The 13,814-nt window shown below is 61.0% G+C and overlaps 5 protein-coding genes across 5 annotated transcripts; 2 read left to right on the forward strand and 3 right to left on the reverse strand.

Moving 5' to 3' along the window:
• Nucleotides 1–631: 631 nt before the first annotated feature.
• On the forward strand, nucleotides 632–2,629 carry PLICBS_005872 (uncharacterized protein; the record flags this gene model as incomplete). Its single annotated transcript, XM_018319597.2, has 2 exons — nucleotides 632–2,453; nucleotides 2,505–2,629. The coding sequence occupies 2 exons, from the start codon at nucleotides 632–634 to the stop codon at nucleotides 2,627–2,629; spliced, it is 1,947 nt and encodes a 648-aa protein (XP_018182071.2).
• Nucleotides 2,630–2,846: 217 nt separating this feature from the next.
• Nucleotides 2,847–3,274, reverse strand: PLICBS_005873 (uncharacterized protein; the record flags this gene model as incomplete). Its single annotated transcript, XM_018319598.2, has 3 exons — nucleotides 2,847–3,008; nucleotides 3,082–3,150; nucleotides 3,227–3,274. 3 exons carry the CDS (start codon nucleotides 3,272–3,274, stop codon nucleotides 2,847–2,849), a joined length of 279 nt encoding a protein of 92 aa, XP_018182072.1.
• Nucleotides 3,275–4,972: 1,698 nt separating this feature from the next.
• PLICBS_005874 (uncharacterized protein) lies at nucleotides 4,973–6,352 on the forward strand (the record flags this gene model as incomplete). Its single annotated transcript, XM_018319599.2, has 1 exon — nucleotides 4,973–6,352. One exon carries the CDS (start codon nucleotides 4,973–4,975, stop codon nucleotides 6,350–6,352), a length of 1,380 nt encoding a protein of 459 aa, XP_018182073.2.
• A 345-nt stretch (nucleotides 6,353–6,697) lies between these two features.
• Nucleotides 6,698–8,621, reverse strand: PLICBS_005875 (uncharacterized protein; the record flags this gene model as incomplete). The annotated part of the gene is made up of 2 exons (XM_018319600.2): nucleotides 6,698–7,459; nucleotides 7,578–8,621. The coding sequence occupies 2 exons, from the start codon at nucleotides 8,619–8,621 to the stop codon at nucleotides 6,698–6,700; spliced, it is 1,806 nt and encodes a 601-aa protein (XP_018182074.2).
• Nucleotides 8,622–9,798: 1,177 nt separating this feature from the next.
• PLICBS_005876 (uncharacterized protein) lies at nucleotides 9,799–10,734 on the reverse strand (the record flags this gene model as incomplete). Its single annotated transcript, XM_018319601.2, has 1 exon — nucleotides 9,799–10,734. One exon carries the CDS (start codon nucleotides 10,732–10,734, stop codon nucleotides 9,799–9,801), a length of 936 nt encoding a protein of 311 aa, XP_018182075.2.
• Nucleotides 10,735–13,814: the final 3,080 nt, after the last annotated feature.

Raw genomic sequence — 13,814 nt, forward strand, 5'->3', positions numbered from 1 at the left:
GACGAGGGCGAGTTTGCAATGCTCAGTAATAAGGGCGAGGTCGGAAGAAGTTGGAGGGGCAAAATGACGGCCGGGCTCGGGAAACGTCACTTCGCAGCCGAGCGTTGTCCGTCCGGGGCCTGACGGGTTTTTGCGCCACTGGCGTAGGAGCGCCACTTGCACCGGCGGCGCCGTTCTCAGGCGCTGCACGTGATGGCGCTCCAGTTCCGTGACGGCGGCAAAGAGCGTCAGCCACGTCCCCGACTTCGGTTGTTGCTCGGCATGGGGCTAATGGGGGATTCAAAGTATATCCTAATGATGCTGATTTTAATGCGATTTTTATTGTGTAGTGCGATCTATTTGGGGCGATATGTCTGATGTCGCTGGCAATGCGAAGTACCAATGTCCTGTTCTAACAGCTGGCTGCCACTGAGGAGTGACGTTGCTGCCCGCTGCCACACACACACCAAAATAGCACCCCCCAGTCCGTTTGTTTGGATCCAACACGCGCCTGTCACCTACAACCCCACAACGGCATACAGATACCCAGACACGCTCGGCCTGCACCCTCGCCATTGACTGCATATCTACGACTCGGGACCTCATGCAGCGCTCATGATGCCATACTAGCAGCTTTGCACCATTTTTCGCAATGGAGGAGTCCGCGCCCAAGCGACGGCGCGTCTCCCCGCGCTCCTCTGCCGCAGCCACCACACCACCTTCAGAGCAAGCTCCCGCGCCGCGACGAAAACGCCCGTCCTTTGCGTCGCCGACCAAGGCCAGTCTCTCGCGTCACAATCCACAGATACTGGAACGCCGTCGGTCTGCTTCTCCGGCGAAACCGACCGCGACCGCAGGTCCCAGCACGAGCGCACGACCTTCAGCGCGCCGTGGGAGCGACGCCAGTGAACAGAGCATTTCGGAGCTCTTGCGGGCGCAAAACGAGGCGGATGCGAACGCGGAGGATATTCTGGCCAGCGACCCGCCGGTTGAGGAGGATGCGACGCGTCTGAGCGAAGCCGGGCCGAGCTCCGGCCGCTCTGTGAGGAGGACGAGAGGAGGCTTGGCCGCAGCACCGCGAAGGTCTCCGGCGAAACCGATTCCTAGACCGCTGCCACCACCGGCCCCGGAAGGCGACGACGAGCTGAACCCGTTCATCGGACACACGCTGCGGCGGTCGCCAACCACGGGCGTCAGCATCCCGCCGCAGCCCGAACCTGAGCTCCCGCCTGTTGTTCCCGATGCGGTGTCGTCGACGCCGCCACGAGGCATCCATAGCAGCCCCTCGCGATGGAGGATGCGGGACAAGCCCAAGAAAAGCTCACCTTTGAAACCAGCGCCCGAGAGGCCAGCCGCGGGTCCTAGCAAGAAGCTGTTTGCGCGTGCACCCACACGACCGACCGAGCCGCTGCGCGACTCGACGCTGGACCCAAACACAAGCTCTTCGCGTCAGGTTCCTGTCTTCGACCCGCTCGGGAATAAGAAGAAGGAAAGGGATGCGCTGCAGGCGGAAATTTCCAAACTCAAACAAGACTTGGAGGCGGCAAACAGGGAGAACGAGCGCATTCGTCTGATGCAGGCCTCAGGTCGCACAGTGACGGCGACCAACGAGGCCGGCGTGTTGGACTTGGTCCAGCGATCGCTCATGGCATCGGAGAACGCGCCTCGACCGACTGCTGCCCAGCAATTGGTTCAAGCTGCACTGAACCCGATCGGGCTTTTACCCTTTGGGAGATCAACTCCAATCGCATCTTCTACGGCAGAGGACGACAATGAGCTTGCCAACATCAAGTCACACCATCCGATTCCTTTGAGTGCCGACGAAGAGCTGCCTTATCTGGAGCTGTTCAGCCCCTTCAGCATTACATGTACCATCGCGGTCCTGCCTCCGCTGCCAGAGCACCCCCTTCGACAGCGTCGGCTCATGACACTTCGGTCACGAGATATCCCCGGGCTGTTCACCGCAAAGCTGGAGATGGTTGTCAACGCCATGAGCCTCAGCATCCTCGAACTTGCGGTAGTTGCCCTGGAGCCGTCGGCCAAGTTCGAGCTGGATCCATTCGTCGACAAAATATGTTCCGGGAAGTGCAACAGGACGATGCAGCACAACGTGGGCATTCTGTCCTGGGCCATGGGCGAGTGGTACCGCGTGGCTGTTCAGAGAGCCAAATTCTGGTGTGGCCTCGAGCGGCGACTGGGCACGAAAGAGAAACTGCTAGAGGCAGCTGCCAAACGACGCGAACGGCGACGGCGGAAGGATGACGAAGACGAAAATGACGGAGCAGATACACAGCCAGAGGTCTGCGAATTGTCAGACTTGGTGCGGCATCTCGGCCGCCAATCGTATGAACTAAGTATACCGTCTCTAAGCTCAGACGACGGTTCGTCGCTGCGGTTGGAGTGGAGGATCGGCTTTGACTGGACTGGCGAAGCGCAGAGTAAAGCTGCTATCCTTGTTGGAGTACCAAGCAAATGTGAGTTACCTTCCGAACTTGATTCACAGCATCGCATTGACACAATCAAAGGGCGAGAGGCAGATCAGCGGGGCATGCTCGGCAAGTTGCCCGCCCTGTTCAGAGATCTGGTGGACAGCGGCCAGGAAGCCGAGTCAGCTGTGGAAACAGTAGCTGCGGTCTTGGCTGGAGCATAGGCGCGGAGGAAGTGTCATGAGCTACGACGGGACGACATGGCGATATGGAGTATATGGTTGTGTATTGACGCTGGCAAGGTAGATGCGCGCTTCATCCGCAGCCCACCGCGCCTGCATGATTAATTCCTCCATTCCTACTCTTCACTTTTTCTCCATGGCTGCATTCGTAGGATTCGCGGTTCGTCGTCAACCGTGTTCGGTCCAATCGTAGTCCACTCTAGTCCACCGACACACCGAGCGTTCGCAGTTCCGTCTTGGCCAGCTCAATCTCCTCCATGAGCTCCTTGTGCGCCGCGGGGACGTCGTTGAAGGTGAGGATGCCCCAGCCGAGGCGGAAGAGCAGCAGGGCGCCGAAGCTGACGAGCGCCCAGAACGGCAACTAAAGGGACGGCGGGTTAGCAAACGCGCCGCGGGAGGGGGGTAAGCTGGGAGTTAGGCATAGGATGTCGTACCAGAGGGACGACCTGCTCCTGAACGAGGGCGGGGAGAGGGATGAGGCCGAGGTAGAGCGCAAAGTAGAGCTAGATCGCAATGTCAGCACGGGCGCTCAGGCTTCACTTCAATTCGCGGGGCGTGGCTATATTCGGGCGGGCGTACGGAGGAGACGAGGAGGGCGAGGGAGACGGTCTGCTGGGCGCGCGTCATGGTTGCGGCGGCGGGGTGGGCGGCAATAACGTCGGGTCGCGGAGGAGCTCGAGGGTCGACGAAGTAAAGTCGGTGATGGGGGGAGGAAAGGAGTGACGGCCGTATGTCGACGGTGCGCGGGTGCGGGAAGCTCGTGGGTTGCGATTCGGCGGTTCAGGTCGCTGGGCTGAAGAGACGTGTAAGGAGTCGCGCGTTGCTGGCGATAGAGGACAAATTTCGGGGCTGCGGTCGGGTGACTAAGCGAGGTTTTTGGTGCGTGGATCCCCCACCAGCTGGGTCGAGCCACGATTCCAGCTCGTGGACCGCGCTGTCCACTGTCCCCCCTGTCCACGGTTGTCGTTCGTCGGCCACGGCAGTCATTTGATGCCACCATGCCGCCGAATCTGGTTTTTTTTGGCATGGTCGTTGCGCGTCAATTGACGTGAGGCGTTGACTGCCGCTGCGGATGGGAGCTGCATCAAGCCGTTTTCTAACGTGTTACCCACCATCACAGCCGAGTTCAGCGGCCGCGTCTGCGGCGTTCATTGCCCGACTGCGCTGGCGGAGTAGTTAAGGGGTCAGGTAGGACTCGGGCAGCCTGCTGCTGACGGACCTTCACGATATCAGGCACCGGCTCGGTCGACACATCTGTCGGCTTGCTTCGTACCGAGGATGGCAGGACTACCGCCGCGGACACCTGCAGCTCGATCGGCGCCTCCAACGACTTCGTGCGACCTCGTGCCCATGATTGCTTTTGCAAGCCGGTGGAGGCAGCGGAGTTGCTGCAGACATCGCGGGCTTCAAAGCAACCCCCGCGGCAATCACCGCATCTCAGTAGTTTTGTAGCCAAGACCGCGGTCCAAGATGACGCGGGCATCTGGCACCTTATGAGCGTCCTCTGACGATACATCGATGGCCCCGTTCTGCTTGCCGATGAACCACGACGACGGACGCCCACGCAGGGTCAGCAACACCGAACGTGGTTCATCGTGGGCTGCGCTAGCCACGCTCAGACATTCAGCTTCGGCCGCATGTCACATCCTTCCCGTCTTGGGCGGCCTGCTCGCTGCATGGGGAAGACGGCCAGCCAGCCCACCCGCGTCGAGAGACCGGCCCAATGAACTGCTCTCCTTTGCAATTACAACGTCAACGGCCCAGTCCCCGTGGCGGCATGCCAGACATCAAATGGGACGCTGGGGGCTGGCTCCGACACCCCGTTTCTTTTGCCTCGTCCGGCACGGCCCTTGTCCTGGCCGGAGCTAATGCACGCTTCACGATGGGTCGTCGGCTTTGATGCTTGTAGACTGCGTAATCACAGCATCCCTGGTGGTTCTGAACAGAGAGTGAGAGCAGTCCGGGAAGCTCGTCGTACGCCTCGTCGCCCAAAGGCAGCTGAGTTGTGCTTCGCAGTGCAGCGCTGGCACAAGAGACAGCTACGCGACACAGATGCTGATCTAGACTCTCGACTGGGTCTCTCGCCGGCCGCTCTCGTTACCGATCCGCGGTGGCTGCATATGTGAGTTGTCAATCCCTCCAACGGGACGACGATTCCCGCACAGCTGGGGGTTCACTGCAGATGCACGTCTCCGCTCTCGAGCCACGCTGCCGCGAATGCTATATGAACGGGCAAGACCCCGACACCGGTCCGCAGCCGTAGTCTTAGCTGCTCTCGGCTCTCTCTCTCTCTCGTCCCATTGATTCCGTGCCCGCTCGCCATCCATGTCCCAGCCGATTCCCCAGCCGTCGGGCGTGCCCATCCTGGGCAACGTCTTCGACATCCAGCCCAGCAACACGTGGGCGTCGCTGAAGAAGCTGTCGGAGCAGTACGGCGAGATCTTCCAGGTCAAGGTCTTTGGCCACACCATTGTCTTTGTCGCGAGCGTCGCCCTCGCGCAGGAGATATGCGACGAGAAGCGCTTCCGCAAGTACGTCGGCGGGCCGGTCGTCGAGATCCGGGACGCCGTTCACGATGCCTTGTTCACTGCGTACGATGAGGAGGCGAGCTGGGGCATCGCGCACCGCATCATTGCGCCGAAGTTGCAGCCGAACGAGCTGGCGCTGCGATTCGACGAGATGCGGGACACTGCGTATGAGCTGTTTGACCTGTGGAAGGGGGCGGGCAAGCCCGTGTCGCCGTTTAAGGACCTCGGCAGGCTGAACCTCGAGGCAACGACCTTTACGCTCTACGGGATGCGGCTCAACTGCCTGAGTGGGCCGGAGCATCCCATGCTCAAGGCTATGGAGGACTCAACTGCTGAAGCCGTGATGCGACCTACGCGGCCGGGGATCCTCAACACGCTCCTGTATAGGGGCAAGTGGAAGTCGGCCATCAAGACGATGCGCGCCTACGCCGCAGACGTGGTCAAGTACCGCAAGGACCACCCGACCGACCGCCAAGACGTCCTCACAGTGATGATGAACGCAACAGACCCCGAGACAGGCAAGGCCCTGACCGAATCACAAGTCATCGACGAGGTCGTCTCCATGCCCATCGGCAGCAGCACCGCCCCCTGCCTCCTCGCCACCGCCATCTTCCTCCTGCTCACGAACCCCGAAAACATCACCAAGGCGCGCCAGGAGCTCGACACGGTCGTCGGCCCCGGCGGCGAGTTCAAGCACGCGCACCTCGACCAGCTCACGTTTGTGCAGGGCATCCTGCGCGAGTCGCTGCGCCTGTCCTTTGCGGCGCCGGGCTTCAACATCGAGCCCATCCCCAGCAAGGACAAGGATAATAAGGCGCCGGTGCTGCTCGCGGGCGGCAAGTACCAGGTGGCGCACAACCAGCCCATGATCATCGTCATGGCGGGCGTGAACCGCGACCCGGCCGTGTTCGAGGACCCGCTGGCGTTTAGGCCCGAGCGCATGGTCGGCGAGGCGTTTGAGCGGCTGCCGCCGGGGGCGAAGAAGTGGTTCGGCAACGGGAAGAGGGAGTGCATCGGCAAGCATTACGCCTGGCAGTGGAGTCTGCTCGTCTTGGCGATGATGCTGCGGGATCTGGACTTTGAGATGGAGAATCCGGATTATAAGCTGGAGCAGGATGGGTGGTTCAACTATCGGCCGATTGGATTTAATGTCAGGGTCAAGGCGAGGGTGGCTTGATGTGGTCTGTTGCTGTTGTGGATAATGGAGGGCATGTGGTGGTTGGGGCACTGACGATGATGCAAATACCTAATGGGTCCATGTAGTCTGAATGAAAACAATCTCTTCGATTTGAGAGGCCAAACTCCTCGCATGCTGTGATTTACAAGACGGTCCCTGTGCAGGACGTATTCCACGTCTTGTCCCGGTCGTTCTACTCGTTATACAAATCAACGCTCCCATTCGCCTCCAGAAAATATGGCCTCCAACGGCCATGCCAAAACGCCATGGGTGCCCAACGCCCGGGATACATCTCTGTCCGCCATCACGGCCGACAGCAGACTCTCATCCCTGGATCCTCCCCGTTCACTGCACCACCTCCTTGCCCCCAACCCTCATCGACAGCACCTCGAACGGATCCTCCTCCCTGCGCAGCACATCCGTCAGCGCCGAGATGCGTCCATCCACGCGCTCATCCACCCTGCGGATCGCCTCGTCCACGGCCCAGCCCTTGTCGCGCGCCAGCCGCTCCACGTACTCGACGACGGCGCGGCGGCCGCCCACGTAGTTGCTCGCGTACTTGCGCGCGCGCAGGTCGCCGCGGCGCCAGCCCGTGCCGTGCTCGCGCTCCAGCGCCTCGATGGCCGGGTTGCCGCCCGTGCCCTCCTTGTACTCGCGCCAGATGCCCGCCACGGTGCGCGGCTTGGACTGGAAGCGGAAGGGGCGGCCGGCGGGGCCGGAGGCGAAGCGCGCGCCCTTGTGGCGGGGGACGGCGTAGCGAGGCGAGGCGGCCGGCTGCTGGTCCTTCAGCTGCTGGTTCTGTCCTTGTTTCTTCGTCTTGCGGCCGTTGAGGACGGCAGCGGCGGTGGTGGAAGCAGTAGCGGCGGTGGAAGCGGTGCTGTTGGTGGACGTGTGCTCGTCGAGATCCATGTCATCGTCCGTGACATCGTCGTCGGCTTCTTCATTTTCGTCTCCAGAGCCAGCAGCACCATCAGTCTCGTTGACGGTCATGTCAACATCTTCGACAGCATTCTCGTTGAAGGAAGTAGCGAAAGCGTCGTCGTCGTCGCTCTCAGACGGCGAGACCTGCTGCTGAGTTGCAGAGGCGGCAACACTAGCAGCACGAGTCTGGAGAGCAACGATTTAGTACACCCTTTTCACGGACGGAAAATGAAAAACATAACCATGCATCGTCCGCACCCGGCGGTACATTCGCTCCCCCAGGAAAAAAGCAAGCAAAACAAACCTTGGATCGAGTAGCGGTGGCATTTCCGCCCGACTTGCCGGCCTTCTTGACGGGCATCGGACGGTTGGGAGCCTGTCGTCGCTTCGCTCCGGTGGTGGTGGGCGGCGAGAGAGCAGCCTTGGGCTTCACGGGGCGCAGCGTCTTCTTCTTGCTCTTGCTCTTCTTGCTCTGGACGGGCTTCTCGTGAGAATCGTGCTGCTCAAGGTTGGTTGTTGTAGTGTCTCCTGCGGATCCGTCATGCTGCGCGGCTTCAAGCGGCGAGATGGGATAGATATCGGCAGCGGTGGGAGCGCTGGCGAAACCGTCCTGCTCGGAAAAGGACGTGGCCGGGTCCGAAGACGTGGACGAAAACGACTGTCGGGACGTCATCGATCCCATATCCGTGAGAGCGCCTCCAGCATGGCCCTGGACTCCATCGTTGAAGGGATAGTGCTGTCCGTGGCCGTGGTGAGCGTTGTGTTGATGGGCAAAAGCCAAACCCGCCGCCGCGTTGGCATCATCGCCTCCATTCTCCGCAGCAGCAGCAGCGAAATCCATCATCATTCCCGCTCCAGCGCCGTCAAAACCACCAAGGCCACCAACCGTTTGGCCCTCTCCGACGGCATCAGGTGCAGTGATGGCGATGCTGCGAATCACGTCCATCTGCGTGCTCCAGCGGCGGCGGTTCTGCGCGCGGATGTCTCGAAGCGCGCCCTCGACGAGGTACAGGCTCGCGCGCACGTCCTCCATCTCGCAGCGGTACTGGTGCTGCAGCTTCTCGCGAGAGGTGCCGTCCCACTCGGGCATCGCTGCCGCAACGCCAGTAGGAGACTGAACAGCGGAGGGGAGGGGAGAAGAAGCAGAATGATTCTGGTTCTGCATGGCGCGCAGCTCCTGGGCGGCCACGTCGATGAGATCCTGCAGCGTGGGAGAGCGGAGGCGTGCTCCTGCTCCTTCTCCAGCTTCAGCTCCAGGGATGGCGTCTGCGAAGCTGTGCAAGGCGTGTTGTTCCTCTGGGGTGTCGGGGGAGAGGAGGCCTTCCACGGAAGCAACGGGCTGAGCCATCGTGAATGCGTGATGAGATTCACCGTTTCCGTCAGGGGTAGCTTCGTTGAGGAGCTGTGCCACGTTCATTATGATGCACGGGCCGTGTAGTTGTGACTTGTTGTTGTTGTTCGCGGACGCGGTGGTAAGGGGATGGCAGCACAGATGGGGGGGACGAGAAGGAGGATGAAGCGTTGAGAGAACTGAACGCGTCGCTTCGATGACTGAGCTCGCGGGAGGGGGGGCAAACATTCGTTCTCGGTTCTTTCGCGGCCCTACAGCGAGCAGTGAATCTGCGTTGCTGGGCCACCTGGCCTGCTGTTCGGACTCGGCTACCGCCCGCAAGCAGCACTGAACAGACCCTACTACAGGCGGCTGCAGTGCAGTCCCGGCAGGGTTAGTGCGGTGAGTGCGTGCAAACGCCCGCTGGGGGATGGGAGGCGGGGGGGTCTTCATGGTCAACGTGTGTGTTCATTGTTGTTGTTGTGTTCTATGGAAGCTTGACGCTGATGGGGATCTCATGGAGATGGGGGGAACTGCCCGCGACTTGTCCCGACTGACCTCGAGGGATGCTGCACCGGTGCAACACCCTCAGCAGAATCCATGACTTGCAATGCCCAAGCCAATCCATTGCGTCCCTCATGAATCCCTCGAAGCAAGAATCCAGAGTCGAGTCTCGCAATCGTTTCTGAAGTCGCCGCATCCAGTCCCCCCATGCCCCACCCCAAACGTCGCCTCGAGGCCTCGACCACCACAACACAATGGACCCACACCCCAAGCTTCTCGAAACCTTCCATCCATGCATCATTCATTCTATCATGTCAATCTTCTCTCATTTCACTCTGTCCGTGATGTGACGTGTCCATTCTGTCGTCTGTCGTCTGCCATCTGACTTGGTATCTGTTGTTGTTGTCCTCCAGTGTATGTGTGTGTGTATGCCAACGGGTAGATGCGAAAGCGAAAGCCATGCGGGCAAAAACAAATGGCCACGCCGGCAAGGGGCTAGGCCAGTGGGTATAGAGCTGTAACGCCGATTATGCTGCATCGCAATGCGAGGGAAATGATTTAAAGAAGAAGAAGGGTGAGGGGGGTATTAAAAAGAAAACGGGCTGAAACGGCCGTAGCTCAAAGGCTGCGGAATGGGAAGCGCCAGATGCCCCAAATGTCCCAATTACAAAGGAAAATTTCGGAAGATGTCTTAGAAGGTGTTGCGTTTGCGAAGCGGCCAGAGAGACCAGCCTTTGCGTCGTCGGTGGCCGTCCACGCCGTGATGCGTCTTCTCCGCGCCGTTGCTGCCACCACAGTGGTCGTCGTGCTCGTCCTCGAGCTCGAGCCGGTACCGGCGCACGCTGCCTGTGTCATCGTCGAAGGCGACGTGTTGCCGCGGACTGAAGCAGTCCGGTACGAGGTGCCTGCGCACCCAGCCGGTGAAGCCTCGGCTTGCGGCGTCGATGGCTGCGTACTCTAGCCGACGCGTGCTATCGCTGGTCCAGTAGTGCGTCGTCTGCGGTGGTCCAGAAGAGGTCGCAAGGTCCTCTTCGTGCTCCTCGTGATGCAGATGGCGGTGCTCCTGGTGGTGAAGGTGGTGGTGGTGGCGATGCGTGGACGAAGCCGAAGATGATGTGGCTCCGGCCTCGGTGAGCTCGACAAGGTCGGGCGTCGGGAACTGAAAGAAGGCAATCTGCTGCTGCTGCTGTTGCTGCTGCTTCGACGTGCCGACGGCAGGGACGCGCGCTTGAAACAAGGGCTGGGCGCTGGGTTGCGGATACGACTTGGCCGCGCGGCGAGTCGACGGCCGTGCTCGGGGACGCAGAGGCGGGCTGGAGGGCGACTTTGGTTGTTGGCCCGGATTAGAGGTGCGCCTCGTGGGAGACGTCGGCGGCCGTGAGCGAGAAGACGAGGTCCGCGGGCTGGCCGTGTTCGATCCGTATCCAGAGTCCTTGCGTTGCATCTTGACGGCGGCGAATTCCTGCTCCGCGTTGTCGTTGTTCGGCGGAGAGTCTGCGTCGTAGCCGTAGCTACGGGTCGAGTCCCGCGTCCGGGGCGGCGAAGGCGGCTCCTGCAGCTCAATGTCGTTGAAGCTGTGATACGTCGTATTGGAAGCCGTGGGGCTTATCCGGGGCCTGTCCTCCATGGCAAGTACACGCCTGCCGGTGACGACGGCGACGAGCGGCGCGTACAAGGCGGAGAGACGAACGACGACGAAAGGGAAAGAAAGGCGTTAGAGTGGCGGCGCGGCGGAAGGCGTCTCGGGTTTTGTATCGGAGAGAAGACTGGACAGCAAGGAGCGGTATAGATGATCCATAGCCCGGCCCGGATAGGAGAGGGGCAGAGAGAAGATGGAGAGTGACGGTCAGGCGGGTGCCACGCTTTGACACGGCGATTCTGGCGGTCCGCTGGGGCTATGCAAGTTGGGTCCGTTGAGGTCCCAAGACCGCCGGGTGGTTTGGGTGATGCGTGTTAATGCGACTCTGGCAGGGGAGGACGGGAGCCAAGATCGGTTCGATACAGCGGTCCACCGGGTTAAGAGACCGGGGTGCGGTGCAGGCCAAGAGACTTTGTGGCCTCTGGAGAATCGATGGCCAAGTTGCGGTCTGCAGGGGTATTTGTTTATGGGGCCGTGAGAGCGTGTAGCAGCGGCCCAGGTACAAATATACAATTTCGTGAACCAAGGCGGGGAGACGTCACGAAGGCACAAGAAGAGCCAGGCACGCAAAGCGGGCGTGTGGTGTTGGGCTCGCCCGATTCAAATAACAATAGAAGCAGCGGCACCGGAGGAGGGGTGTGTTGTCGTCGTTTGAAACTCAAAAAACCTGAAGAGGACAAGGTTGGTTGAATGGAGGGGGAACGAACGAACAAGAAGCCGGAAGCCGTCCGGGCAGGGGTCCGTGTCTCGTTTCTAATAAGCCGTGAATGCGGTGCTGTGCCTTGGTGCGCAGACGCCGACGGCGGTGAGTGAGGAGGGCAATGAATGGGCCCCCGTTTCTGAGGGTATCCGCAGCCCCGTCGCGGATTGCACGCCTTCGCCCCAGTTGCTCCTAGCGCGCGCAAGGCACTTGGCGCAGTAGGTTGAAGCTTGGTGGGTTAGGTTAAAGTCTGTGTGTGTGTGTACGTGCTGTATGCGCGTTGGTCCGAAGGCAGCCGAGTTGGGGGAGGGGGGCCTTTCCGGTGGCGGGACGAGAAAGAGGACTAGCCACCAGGAACAAGAGCGCGGGATGATGATGGGATCAGTCAGGTACCGTACCCGGCGTCTAGAAGGCGGACGGGCGACGATGGCTGGCTGGCGCGCGACCGGAGGAGGGCGAGCTAACCAACGTATTATCGTGGGTTTTCGTAATGGAATGGGAGGGCGGAGCAGGGATGCCGGGCGCTTGTTGAGGAAGAACCCAAGAGAGGAGACGTCGTGGTGCGTGCGCCGGGGGGGCGGGCGGCGGTTGTCGGCTGTCGATTGTCGGTGGGCGACGATGGTGCAATGCGGTGCTGTGTAAGTGGGGGGTTTTGATGCTGTGTCTCCCCGCCGGTGGCGTTTGGCAAGTGGAGTGGTTTTGTTTGGACGTGGGATAAATGAGGAGGCGAGCGACGGCGAGAAGGATAATGGGGCGGGATCGGTACGGTAGTGATGTTGAGGCAGCGAGAGAGGGTGGTTTGCTGCTGTTGCGGTGACGGGCGGTGGTGCGTCGTTGGGCCGTCGTCGAGTGCCGTGAATGCGTACCTAGCAGGTGATGGTGGTGGTGAATGGGAATAGCTGCCAACCAAAACTGCACTGTTCCCGGGCGGCGGCGGCGGCAGCAGCGGTGCTTGCGTTTGCGTGTTGCGCATGCGTGTTATTGGGTCCTTGCTTTCGACCTCACCTCATCATCTCATACACACACTCACACGCACAAACACACACACGAGGAGCGCTAGGTCATGCGTCGAAGGCGGCGGGGTGTGACTGGCCCGGCGGGCGACATCCGATGTCGCTGGATCTGCACCTACGCGACCGGGTGCGATGCCGCTGCTGGTGTATGTCGCTGCTGCTGCAGGTGCTGCTGCAGCTGTCGTCGTCTAGTTGTTCCCTTTGTTTGTTCGGGGACACCCTGCGTGCGGCACAGAGTGCAGTGCAGTAGCAGTAGCTGCGCGTGTGCGTGTATGTGTGTGTCTCTCGTGCACGTCACGGGCGACGACACGGAGTGACTTGTACAGCGCAGCCGCCCGTCACTCTCTCCAACAACGTGCGTGCGTGCGTGAGGATGGAGGCCCACGTAATAAACGAACGAGTGGATGACGATGCGTGGACGGAATGTATGAAGGGGGGGTGGCACGGACGGACCAGTCCTTTCTTTATACTACGGACGTACATACATGCACCGATAGCCGCGCACGAGCGAACACAAGAAGAGGTGGTGCTGGTGGTGGTGGCCGAGGGACAGGACAGGACGTCGATCGCAGAGGGGAATGACTTGGTTAATGCAGTGAAGTGAAGGAGCGCGCGAGTGACTGAGCGCGCGTGTCGGATGCTCCCTTTCGAGTCCCTCCGTCCACTCGTCCATCATCATGTGATGCCCTGCCCGGGGATGGGCGCGCATCACAGCCAAGCCAGCTCCAGCACCAGCACCAGCATCACATGCGGCCCCCTCCCCCCGGCGGCACTTGGATCACCTCACACCAGCGTGGCGGACGGACGACTTTTGATGCCCAATCACTGGCATGGACAGGTGTGTGAGGGCCGGCTCGCTGTCACCCTTGTGGACACCCCTCCTCTCGAATTGTACAGGGCAAGCAGGATCGCGTCCACCACTTAAGCAGCGCAGGTACTGGTGGTGGCCGTCGCCCCCAAAAATCCTGTTACAAAGCAGGGTCGGACCCTGAAGTGCGGTGCATCCCTCGTGCTGGGGAGTGGGATGGGTGGGTGGCTGTGCTGTGCTGTGCTGTGCTGTGCTGCCCACCTACCTCGTGTGCTGCGATGCGCTGCGGTTCGCTGTGTCGTGCTGTGCGCTGTGAGGTGCTGCCTGCTCCCCTGGATAACCCCCCGCGCGCCCCTCCCGCGTGCCTGATTGGGGCTGCCCTCAGCTGCTCGCAGCCAGTCAGTCACTCACCACCAGCCCCCAAGAGCTGTGCACTGATGTGCCCTGCCGTGCCCTGCCGTTGGCTTCCTCCTTCAATCCATCGCTCAACCAACATTCCCTCTCTCTCGCATTCAAGGCACCCAGCTCAGCGCCATCGCCATCCCCA

The sequence above is a fragment of the Purpureocillium lilacinum genome, assembly GCF_023168085.1.
Source record: "Purpureocillium lilacinum CBS 284.36 DNA, scaffold_4, whole genome shotgun sequence".
Classification (NCBI taxonomy): Eukaryota; Fungi; Ascomycota; class Sordariomycetes; order Hypocreales; family Ophiocordycipitaceae; genus Purpureocillium; species Purpureocillium lilacinum.